Raw genomic sequence first — 13,240 nt, 5'->3', positions numbered from 1 at the left:
GAGTTCCGAGGTCCGGAGGAATCCCGAGGCAATGGCATACCCAGACATGTCTTATCGTTCATTGCGATGCAACAAAAGCTCGAGCTGAGAGGCCTCACTCAGGAGGAAAGTACCATACGTTCGTGCTGGAACCGAGTGTACCGCAAATTGGGCAGACCGAGACCTTATGCCCCGGAGATTCCTCTGGGAATGCTCACTGCGTTGCCCCACGGCGGAGATTGGTCCCGGCTGGGGGTCTGGGAGGAAATGGGTGTGCAGACCATAGGCGACCTCTACGAAGAGGGAACACTACTGCCCTTCCAGGAGCTTCGAGATCGCTACGACGTCCCTAGTGGTGACTTTTTGCTCCACGCGGCGATCACGAGAGCACTCCAAGCACACTGGAGGACTGGGCATGGGGAACCACAGACATCGGTAACCTGCCAGTATACTATGATGTCTGCAGGGACAATCAAGGCAGTGTCGTGCTTGTACTCTAGAATGATCGATGAGGGACTAACCCCCCTAACGGCTCTTAAGACCCGATGGGAAGCGGATTTGGGGAAGGAAATTCCAGAGACCACGTGGCCCCAGCTATTGCAACGGGCATGGAAGGGAACGCGAAGCGCCCGGTTTCAACTGGTCCACTTCTATGTATTGCATAGAGCCTATCTGACCCCGGAGAAGCTGCAGAAATATTTCGGCCTGGAGATGGCAGATTGTCCTAGATGCAGGGACAGCCACGGCGGACCTTTTCCACATGCTGTGGTCCTGTCCAAGGCTGACCCCATTTTGGTCAATTGTAGGAGATACACTGACAGAGGTGACCGACAGATCATTGCAGATAGATGCGGCGGCAGGGTTACTACACTGGTTCCCACACACCCCGATTTGGGTTTACTTTTGGCCAAACGAGAAATTACCAGAAACTGGAAGGCGCGAGTTGGTCCAACGGGCGCTAAATGGCGCTAAATGGCGCAATGAACTTCTCAAGTCGGCGGGAAGCGAAAGCACATTGAGATTCCAGCAGGCGGGACGGCGACGAGATGAGCGGGCCTTAGAGGCGGCGCAGGCTTGGGAAACGATAGTGCAGGCCCTGCGCGACATTGACACACTCACTGATTCGGACAGCACTGATGGGGGGCAGCCTGATTCCCAACAAGATGCTATTGCTGGAGAGCCCCCGACATAGACAATCACAGCTAACAGCACACGACATGCAACCTCGAGATAGACTACCGATGACGAGGGGGGAGGAGGGTGGGGGATAGGGGGGGAGGAGCGACGATCACTTCCGTTAAACGTTAGAATCCTGTACCATGATGAAGGACACTTTTCTTCCTCTGGGGGGCAAGGCGATAGGAGGGAGGGGGGATATGTTGGGTTGGGGTGTTTGAAAAAGCAGAAGTGATTTATTCTATCACCTATGAAAACCGGTGAGGACAGAGACAAATAAACAACAGCAGAATGGCACGCGCCGCCCGACCCCCGGGTTGTGGGCTGAATGGCCGTGCATAGGCGTAATGTTACTGTAACCAACACGAACCCGGATTACATTTCAGGTGCCAATGTTGTACTCATACGTGTTTCCTGCAATAAAAATATATTTAAAAAAAAAAAAAAAAAACAGTTTCCCTGCGTTTCATATTCTGGGGACCATATTAGCTGATAATCTACCTGGTCTTTGGTTGTTTTCCCTATTCTGGTATTTTTATCCTCTGTTCTCTTGTTCTGAGTTGTGACTTGGTTAGGGATAGCAAGACATAATTGAACGTCATGGGTACATTGCTGCCTGGTTTAATTAGGATTTTGAGGAACTGCAAGAGAACGATAGACATCCTCTTCTTTTGCTAGATGACAAGTTAAGGACATTGTATTTACTTTCTCCGCATATGTAATTCTCTTACATCAGATGTTAGTGTCAGTAGGTTTACTGGTTACCACTGGAGCCCTCTGTTCGTAAATGCTTGACAGAGTGGCTTGCTTTATTGTTATTCCCGGATTTAACAAATTTGAATTATCCTTTGGATCGTTCATCTTTTTACATGATTCCTCCTCAGCTTTATTTTTATTATTGGGTAACCATATTGATGAAGACATATTGTATTTTCCAGGGTTATTACTATTTGCGGCGATGTTCAGTTCTTTATGTGATCTACTACTATCTTCTTGCTTTGCTTTTGCAGCTACGCCTTGTTCCATTGACTTAATTATTTTGGGACTTTTAGGTGTTTCTTGTGAGCAATCCTCAGTTTTCCTTGTGGTTGTATTATTAGTATAATTCCTGGGGGCTTCCACTATGTTCATAATTGTATCCTTAGTTTCTTTACAAACATAGTTTACATTTCTTATGTCGTTACTAGTGTTGGATAGTGGAGGGGTAAAAATTACTATTCCCACTCCAGAGAGTGTAACAGTAGGGAAAGTGTTGGATAGCGGAGGGGTAAAAATTACTATTCCCACTCCAATGAGTGCAACAGTAGGGTAAGTGTTGGCTAGCGGAGGGGTAAACATTACAATTCCCACTCCAGTGAATGTAACAGTAGGGAAAGTGTTGGATAGTAGAGGGGTAAAAATTACTATTCCCACTCCAGTGAGTGTTAAAGTAGGGAAAGTGTTGGATAGCGGAGGGGTAAAAATTTGTATTCGAACTCCAATGAGTGCAACAGTAGGGACAGTGTTGGATAGCGGAGGGGTAAAAATTACTATTCCCACTCCAATGAGTGCAACAGTAGGGAAAGTGTTGGATAGTTTTAAAAAATGAATAGGTTTGCTAGGTTTCCCTAGGTGCCGGCAGAGCTAGGTCTCAGAATCTACAGCTAGGTACTTTGCAAACAAATGGTCAGTTTTCACTGTGAAAATGTGGTGTGTCCATGTTGCATTTTGGGCTGTTTCCTGTGGCGGGCACTAGGCCTACCCACACAAGTGAGGTACCATTTTTATCGGGAGACTTAGGGTAAAACAGAATTGTAGAGCAACTGTTATTACCTATTGACTTTCGATGAATTTCTGCCTTCCAAATGAAAGACAATGTGTAAAAAAGAAGTCATTTTGAAAAATGACCTATAATTCTGATGCTAGTATGGGTACTCACAATTTTGGAAATTTGCAAATATCTACTGTTTCTAAACTCTATATTTTGTTCCAATTTCAGAAATGCATAGGTGTCTTTCATGACGAGTTTTCCATGTATATATTTTCCCAAATTAATTGCTATATACCCGGGACATAATAAAAAACCATTGCAAGACACTGCTCAGTTATTGGCTCTGGGTTCGTCAGGTTCTTTGTGAACCTACAAGCCCTATATATCCCCACAGCCGGAAAGGTCCAGCGGATGTAACGGTATATTGCTTTCAAACAGCTGTCGAAAGTAGAAGAAGTTACAGCTGAAAACGTTGGCAAAAATGGCTGTTTTTGTTTACTGATTTTCAATTTTTCAAGGAACTACACAAATGACCCCTTGCTGAATTCAGAATTGTATCTACTTTTCAAAAATGATAGCTCTCCAGCATCCAATATTGCTTTCATACCCATTTGTACCATTAACTGGAAGACGGTTGAAAGCACAAAAATAGCAAAAATAGGCTATATCCTAGTTTAATGCCAGAACTGTGTAAAAAATGTTGTTTTTCTGACAAAAGTCTGTCAGTCCCTATAAGCTGGGGAAATGGTGATTTCAGCCCCACAAACCCTTTGTTGATACCATTTGCAGGGAAAAAGCAGACGCTTTCATTTGCAGCACTTTTTTCCCATTTTCCCCCCAAAAAACAAAATGTTGATATATTTTGGCAAATGTCTGGGTCCAGGGTAATCCACAAACCCTGGGTACCTTTAGAATCCCCATGCTGTTAGAAGGAAAGGACGCAAATTTGGCGTCTTTACCTTATGTGGTCAAACAGTTACAGGGGCCTAAGCGCCAACTACCCCAAATAGCCAGAAAAAGGCTTAGCACTGGGGGGGGGGGGGGGGGGGGGGATGGCCTAGCAGTGAAGAAGTAAAAAAATATCTAAATATGTTACAAATGTAATATTATTATCTCAACTAAATAACAGAAATAACTACAAATATTATATTAAATAAAGAATTAAAATATTTTTCAAGCAAACAAATATTTATAGATAGAAATTATTTATAAAAAAAACATTATTACATACATTTATTTTATTCACATCCTACCCTATCACTCCACTATCAACATCTAAATAAAAAATAAAATGTACTTCCTTAATTAACAAAAATATCAATTAAATAGATATTATTAATTAAAAAACAAATTTAAACTCATACAAATGAATTAACTTTCGAACCTTTACCCCTATAATCTCCACAACCCACACCTAAAATTAATTACACAATTCCCATATTTAATTTTCAATTAATACAATAATATTAATGAATAACTAATTATTAATGAATTAAAAATAAATGACTTCACACCCTTTACCCATATAAACCCCACAACCTGCACCTAACATAATTACACAATTTCCATATGTATTTTTAATTAATTAATTATTAATTAACAACTAATTATGAATTAATTAAAAATAAATTACTTCCCACACTTCACCCCTATAAACCCCACAACCCGCACCTGAAATGAATTACACTATTTCCATATTTAATTTTCAATCAATTAATTAAAATTAATTAACAAAAAATTAATAATGATTTAAAAATAAATTACTTCCCTTAGTTAACACTATAAAATCTCAATGAATAAAAAAATCATTAATCTATACTACTATTATAAAGAGAGAACTTGCACCTTTTGGCAAGGTAATCTCGGGAACCACAGCGCCAATCTACACACCCGATACATCTTTGAAAATGTGTGTAGATGGACATAGGCTATATAAATTAAAAAAAAAAGCAAAATAAAAAATTAATTTAGAAAACAAAGTAGTCCCCTGAAAGTAGCGCCGGCCGGGACCTAGCGCTGGCCGCGACGCGACGTGCGTCATGACGAATGAGGAGCGGCGGCGTCATGGAGGAGCGTCGTCGTCATGGAGGAGCGGCGGGCGGTGGTGCAGTGGTGCAGTGAGTAGCGGCGGCGACGACATTAAGAGGCAGCGGTGCAGTGGTGGCGACATGAAGAAGAGGAGGAGCGGCGGGTCAGGTAAGAAAAGTAAATAGGCTGGGGCGGGAGGGAGTCGGGCGGTACTCGGGAGGCTAGAGGCGGGGGGCGGGAGACTTGGATCGGGGGGGCGGGAGGCTGGAGGCGGGGGGGGGGCAGGAGGGAGTCGGCGGGTGCACCGCTCGACAACATGCAGCCCCCAGCCCCCTTCTGCCCCAGGCAACGCTGGGGCGGGCTGCTAGTTTATTTTATTTTTTTATTTATTTATTTTTTTGAAAACCTTTATTTATCGGAAACATAGTACACAGCGTCTGCCTACAACCACTGCGGGCCGGCCGCTATGACACTGTAAAACATTCCAAGTTACCTTGCGCTGCAATAGATGACAGAAATAACAACACTACGGTGTACTGGCAAGGAACTGCAGGAAAAGGATAAAGAGGGTTTCATTTTGTAATTTTGGCAAATCGTCCTAAAGTCAGACCGGGTAGCTGAGAGGGCGAGCCGCATAGCAGGATATCCACAAGTGGAACAGCGTTATCAAAATACTGGCGTAAGTCATTACAAGCAGGATACACAAGCGCAGAAGTGCATTTTGCCCCAGTTAGCGCCCGCCCAATCAATATATCACCTCAGGAGTTGCAATCTAGCTTGTCTATGGTATAATAGGATGTAAGAGGGTTCATTCTATAGCATTAATGAAAGGATCCGACGACATACAAAAACGCACGTATTACGTGGAACAATTCGTAGACAGGATATGCGCCCTCAGACAGAAGTATAGGTGGGAAGGAAAAGCAGGATATGTAATCATTCAGTGACTATGCATTAAAATCGATATCTTAGCCATAGAATCAATAAACAATGCGAAAAAGACATAAACACAAAGCGCAAAAATCGTCCCAGAAAGAACCAAACCCTGACCCCCCGTCTGACCCAAGATACATAAGAAAGAAGAAGAGAAACGAGAGAAAGAACAAGAAAAAAGGCCATAGAAACAAAAAGAAACGAAAATCAAGCCCCAACCCCCCACCCTGCATACCAGCGGAAGGCTACGGCCTACCCCCCCCCCCCCCCATAGGCATGCCTGTCGCCCCAGCAAAGACCCCGAAGATAGGAAAAGGAGGAGGGCCCTCGCGCCGGCCCCAAATCCCACCCGCTCCATCGCGCCATAGAAGTAAGTGTAAGCCCATCAGGATGGGAAGCGGGCATCATAGTACATCCATTTCAACCCCCCCAAAGTCACAGTGGCCAAGTCTTGCATCGCCGCCGAGACCCTTCACACAGTACAGGAAACAGTCAGCGCTCATCCCTGGCCAGTTCGAACAGAAGTAAACAAACTCCCTGACCCAATAGTACCAGAAGCAGATGAGCCTAGCGAGCAGATCTGCCTTGTGAGAGCCATCCAGGCGCTAAGCAAAGGTAGCAACACAGTATCGTCACCTCCATTCCAAGGTACACTTTCCAGCATAGGAAACACATTGCGTTGTAGTGCGATGAGTGGCACACTAGACGTGCAAATATAAAGAGCAGTAATCGCACTGATCAGGCCGATAAATTCAGTAGGCACCTCATCCAAAACTGTATGTCTCTGAAAGTCTCCGGTATCAAAGGAGTGGGAATAGTCATGTGCCAGGTCGAGAGTATCTTCATCTGCTCCTCCAGGTCTTATTCCAGGAGCGATGGCCGCCATTGAGTCGTGGACAGTCAGTCCTCGATGGGTCAGGGAGAAGCGAAAGTCCCGGATAGCCAAAAGGACATCTACCAGCGTGGGCTCCATTGCTGCGCTGCCGGTATATGCTGAGCCCGTTGTCTCTGGGGACCCCTCAGACAGCGAGGAAGTAGGAACAGGCAGACGAGAGAAATTTGTATGTTTGTGGCGTACGAGTGGGTTACCGCGGAATACACCGAAAATAGCATCCAATCGTGCATTAGCGCCCACCCGTCAAGGAGAAGGAACACATCAGAACGCCTGATATAGCTGATGGGCGATCACTCCGATGCCCAGGTCACCCCCGGACAACCGGCAAAGAATGTCCGTCACAGGCGGAGGGATTACAGCCGATCTCCGATCTCCGGGACAGTCACCACTGGGGGTCAGCCAAAAGAATGAGGCAAGGATCCGGGTTGTTGCACAGCCTATGTCAGCCCTTCAAATCGGGAAGCTGGAATTTCCGTCCAGGATCACTGGCCCCTGTTGTCCGGCCAGGGCCGCTGTTGATCACCTCCGCACCGGCTGCACCAACACTCGGGGTCCCGGCTTATGACCGGTTCAGGCCGCGATCCTCACGACGACGTTTCTCGGCCGTCCGGGGCGGCCGCTAGCCCGGAGTTACATGGCCAGGCACCGCACCGTCTCAGCTGCACGGGGATGCGGTTGAAACGCAGGATGGGCGTCAGGATAATAGGGAAGGCGATGGCGAGCGGCGGAGCCGAGCGCTTAGGCGGCCATCTTAGTCGCCGCCGTGGCTCCTCCTCGGCTGCTAGTTTATTATAATTAAATTACTTCCCACCCTATTCCCCTAATCCCCTATAAATCCACAACCCAATACCGAACTAAAAAATGCAAAATGTAATTAAAATAAAATTGAAAACTACTACAAATTGAACACATCTATTAAAAAAATAAACAATACTTATTGCAAAAAAAATACATTGCATACATTTGAAATATATACTAAAATACATAACACTAATTAAAAAATAGATATATTAAACAACTATATTTTTGCAAACAATATTATTGACTTCTATATTTCTTATATATACATTTTTTATATAAATATATTTCTTACCTTCAAATCGATATTCTTGACCACAATATTCTTGCTGTTGATACTTCTCATTGTCGATATTTAGGACTTGATATTTCTGTTCGAAATTTCCAACTCGGCATTTTGTCTGCACACCCTCCGAGAACAGATTCTACGGCTTCGAACATTTCAATGCGTGAAATTCTCACCCTGGTACGATCGAAAGAGCTTTTAAAGTAAAGAATACCACATGGAAGCCATCCTACAGAGACCCATCAAGACAGAACCTGTTAATCTCGTCAGCTGAGGCCTCCGAAAAGAAAAGCCAGACACCAACAAACCAAAAGTAACCAGCTGCCCATGCTGGTGATGCGGGGGACAATTTCACCAACATGCAGACTGCCCTACATCAGGAAAAAAATGCTTTGAGTGCCAGAAACGAGACCACTTTTCAAAAGTCTGTCAATCTACCCTAGGCAATCAAAGCCTCAAAATAAAGGCATTCATGCGGTCAAAACTGCACCAGTCACACAAAGAGGACGCCACATGGATGACGTTGAGATAAGCAAGTCAGTTCCCATTGTCCAGGTCATAGAACCAAAGGAGATACCTGCCCAGACCACCCTGAAATGCCACATTCAACTACAAGGACGAGCCATCACAGCTTTTATCCAATGAACCAATTAGGATATATAAAGCATGGCAAATCACCTTTGAAGAAAGGCACTGGAGTTGCTAGCTGCTTTGCAGTGTTCTGTTAGTTCAAATATCCAGGTTTTGAGTCTTTTCCTGAATTCCTGGAGCAAGTAGGCAGTCCTAAGGTGCAGGGAAAGGGCATTCATGGCTTTGGCCGCCAGATGAGAGAAGGAGCGCCCTCCGCTGTTGGCTTGGTGGATTCATGGGGGAGTCTGCGGTGAAGAGGGAAGTGGATTGCAGGTGTTTGGTGGAAAGTCATTTTGATGTATGGTGGTTCTTTGTTGTGCAGGACTTTCTATGTGTGGGTCAGCATCTTGAACTGGCATCTGTTCTGGATCGGAAGTCCGCTTAGCTTCTTGAGGTGTGGAGAGTTGTGAGTCCAACTGGGGAGGTTGAGGATGATTCTTGCAGCTGACATTTGTATTGTCTGTAGTCTCTTCAGGAGTCGCTCAGTAATTTCAACGTAGAGAGTGTTTGAGTAGTCCAGCCTGCTGGTGACAAGGGCCTGAGTGAGGGTCCGTCTGGTGTTGATTGGGAGCAACCTGAAATCTTATGGAGCATGCGTATGGTGTGGAAGCAGGAGGATACCTGTTTCTTTATAGATAACTTGCTGTCACTTGCTTATTCAAACTGAGGCCTTGATTACCTCATGGCCACAAACTGTATCAGACCTTGCCAGCACCCCTCAAATTAAGAGAAACTAAAGTCAAAGTCCACGCCGTTGTGCACTGTTCATCCAGGACTTAGCTGACCCTCACTGCACCCCTGAGAGAGCTCACCGAAACCTCCACCCCTTGGGTATGGGGAAGTGAACAAGAACAAGCGCTTCAATAAACCAAGAGAGCACTCTCTGCCGAAACAACTGTTGCCTACTTCGATCACCAGAAAGAGTCAGACTTGGCAGTAGATACCACCCCCTCAGGACTAGGAGCAGTCTTGCCACAAAGCCAAAGCTGCGGGTTGTGGGCTCCTCTAGCCTATGCAAGCAGATCTCTAACAGCCATAGAACAAAGACATTCACAAATCGAAAAGGAAGCTATTGCTGTACACTGGGGGTGTCGCTATTTTTACATCTACCTGTATAAGCATCCTTTTCACACAGATCATAAACCACTCATTCCACTCTTCAGGGGCTTCACTTCCAAACCTCTTTCAGGATTGAAAAATTGATTCTACAGATCCAGGAGATTAACTTCCCTATTGAAAACTGGCAAGGCTTGACCAACTCGTTAGACTTCCTCTAGCGGCATGCCAGACCTGCCCCCCCCCCCAGCTGAAGAAGCTGCCCGTGACACTGAAAAGTACATGAGGTTGGTGCTAGAGAGAGCCCGACCGCTCCCTATATCCATCTCTGATGTTGTAGTTGCTACTGATCAGAATGACGGCCTCAAACTAGCCATTACTGCAGTTCGAGATAACAATGGGATACTCCTACTAGACCACTCTGCCCATCACACCGAAGAAGCAGTTAGCCTTCGAATCCCTCCACCACCACTCCCGCACAAGCTAACCGTCTGAGCAGAGGGGTGCCTCATGTGAGGGACAAGGTTGGCCCTCCTTAACAGTCTATGATACAGGCACTACAACTGGCACACTGATCACATCAAGGGATAGTGAAGACCAAATGCCAATTTTGGCACAAACTATGGTTCCGTGGTTTAGGCCAACTTATGGAGAAGGCCATCTACAAATGCGTGGCATGCCAAGTGACCGGGAACTCCCAACCCCGCATTATCACCAAGGTTGGACCGGAATTCCCCGTGACAACGAGCCAGTGCCAACTTTAGTGGTCTAGGACGGACACGTTACCTGTTGGGAGCACCCAACCCTTAAAAACATTTGAGAACACAACGTTCTTGCAACCTTTTTTGTGAATCAAGCTGTGCGCCTCCTACCTTTGAACTTTAGTAGTCTCCCTAACAACAATTTATAGCTCTGACATTGGAAGGATGGAAGACTAACTCGGCCCAAATGCATGACATCCAGATCACTGCCTATGGAGTGGCAAGAGTTCAACTCACTGAGCCATCCTGATGTACTTTGCCATGGGATACAAATAATTTGAAGATGATTGCTAGTTACTTGAAGTCCTACATATTTCACCTGGTCTGAGGAGGCTTGTGTGGTGTGGGGTTTCAAATGTTGTAGACAAAGCCAAATGGATCAGGAGGTAGAATGTTACCAGAACCAGACAAGGCAAGGAGGTGATCACTAATGATTACCAGTGACTGAGTGATAGGTTTGCTTGACTATGACACAGAAGTTATTTTGTTATGCATATCTAAGAAATTTTGATTAAGAGTAGAATACCGGGTTTGCGCAGGAAAGACTCAAGAATATTTTCTCATTTGTACAACAAACATTGACTTGTGTAATTTCAAACACCAGTTCAAATGAACACATTTTGCCCATTTTATGCTGGCACCATAAGTTCCCAATAAAGTGATGAGGTGGTTTAAAGATCGCTTATATCACACAGGCTATACAGAACATGGCCCCATTATATAAACATATTGGGGGTCTTAGGGCATACTGTCCCCCAGTACCCCAGCTCTTTGTTAACTGGGCCTTCCTGGTTACCAAGAAATTAAAAAAGGGAAATCAGGAGGTTTCCAATCTTTAGGAATGAACAACCCATAAACATCTCCTGCAAGATAGGGCATTTTCAAAGTAGTCTTCTTTAGTTCTGAGACGACTTGTTCCTCTAAAAGATATTTCTCAATCTCCCCAAAAATGTATTCTTTATGTATTTCGAATGTAAATCACTTACGAAATATAACTACAAACTTTAAAGTAAAAGAATATAAATAAAAAAGTGGAGATACTTACATAGTTCAGAAACAGAAGCAACAATGACACTACCAAGAGGAAGATTACCAACATTTCAGTATTTCGATAGGTTGAATTTTTGTCTTGATCGCTTTGAGAGTCTTGGGCTAAAACATAGAAAATAAATATATTTGCTATGTAAGCAACAGGATACCTATAATGTACATATATATAGACAATCATATAGGACAACAAAGCTATTTCACTGATCAGTGTCTTAGTGTTAGATATGATAATGAAACAAGATTACCTCTTCAAGTATCTTCTGCCATGTCCATCAGTACAAAACGAATAAGCCTTATATTTTGGAGCCCATGCCTCCTGTGTGAATGCCATTTTTAGGTTGATCCCTACCAGATCATACAAAATGCATACTGTGGGCTTACCAAGAACATACAGGAGCTTGCAGCACTCCACCACCCCTTATTACCATTGGTTAACTGTACTGTCACTCCACTTTGCTTCCTTTCTATTGGATGGCTTTCCGTTTCAGCCTACACATCTTGTGTTAGTCCCTTCCTGTTCAGCATGGCTAAACAATATAAGCAAAGTTAATTGGTCTCATAGGGGCAACTTATTGGCTTTGCCAATGCTTTTTAAATGTGGGAGGGAATAAGCATGAACCCCCAAAATGGCGGTCCATTGGTTCAGGTATTGACACAGTACTAGAGGTTTGTGGATAAACTTAGGCCTATGTCTGTCTAGTAGGTAACTGCACTTGTCTGTGAAGGTATGCTGCAAATCATTTGATGGCCCATTCCATGCTATATTCCTATGTGATGGGCATCTCTGAATATGACTGAAAGAAGTCCCTGAGGAGTGTGAGAGAGAATAACAGTGCTCTGTGTGCTGTGGAGAGTGAGATTCTGACTCTGTTTTTTCAAGAGATGCAGAAGATAAGATTTATTTTTTATTTTGTGTAAGGAGACGTGGAACAAATACAGAAAGAAAACTAGATTGATTACTCTGTGACATTCATAAAGAACAATATAAATACATATTGGTGTTAAAATAAGTGTTTAAGATACTAAAGGGCAGGAGACTGCAACAGAATGTGATCATACCACAGACATTAGGGGCTCCATTACGATGGTGGCCCCCCGTCTACGTTATGACTATTTAATTAGTACCCTTTGGAGGTTGCGCTGGGTACTTTTAGAATCTCCAACAAGCAGGAAAAAAAAGACACAGATTTCGCCTGGATACATTTTGAGGGATAAAAGTTATTAAGGCCTAAATGCGAACATCAAACAAAGGGGTCAGTATAATGAAGTCTCATCACTTAAGTTGTTAAGGGGCACATGCATCATTGAGAATTGCATTCGCAAAGGTGGCGAATTGCAAAAATCGACCGTTTGCAAATGCAATTTGAACTTTTAGGATGCATCATAATTTTTTTACTTTTCGCAATTTAAGAAATCGCAAAATTGCGATTGCATCTAAGGAATCTCAAATTGAGATTCCTTAAATGCAATGCATCACACTAATTTTTTTCTCGATTTCGCTAATAGGGGGAGCAAATTACCATGAAGTTGACCTTCATGCTAATTTGCAAAAACTTTGAAAAATGTGCTAAAGTGCATTTTTCAAAATTCCATTTTACACACACATGCACAGAACTCTTACTGGACAAACAGCGTGGCTGAGACCCTGACGCTGCAACACTTCGCTGCATAGCGCTGCGCGCTTTTAACCTACCGCATTTTGCTATTTCTGTTTATTTTTCTTTTACTTGTACCCTGATTTTAATAGGGACTCCTGGCCCCCACTTGCACATAATTGGCTCCCGCACCGCTACTTAGCGGGTTTGGGTTCCGTGGGCTTCCTAGCTCGCCGGTAATTGCATAGGCGCCATCTTGGGTGAGGACGTGCCGTCCTAGAGGCGCCGGACCGAGCGCTCTAG

At 44.2% G+C, this 13,240-nt stretch overlaps 1 protein-coding gene across 1 annotated transcript in view; it reads right to left on the bottom strand.

Moving 5' to 3' along the window:
* LOC147722567 (CD83 antigen-like) overlaps window positions 1-13,240 on the bottom strand; it is a 156,989-nt gene that overhangs the window by 56,806 nt on the left and 86,943 nt on the right. Inside the window, exon 4 of the mRNA XM_086965101.1 lies at window positions 11,338-11,444. Coding sequence (XP_086821227.1) covers window positions 11,338-11,444 — 107 coding nt within the window. The remainder of the gene's footprint in view (window positions 1-11,337; window positions 11,445-13,240) is intronic.

Source organism: Lissotriton vulgaris, chromosome 4_1 (assembly GCF_964263255.1).
Source record: "Lissotriton vulgaris chromosome 4_1, aLisVul1.2, whole genome shotgun sequence".
Lineage (NCBI taxonomy): Eukaryota > Metazoa > Chordata > Amphibia > Caudata > Salamandridae > Lissotriton > Lissotriton vulgaris.
This window is presented reverse-complemented; position numbering and strand designations above follow the sequence as displayed.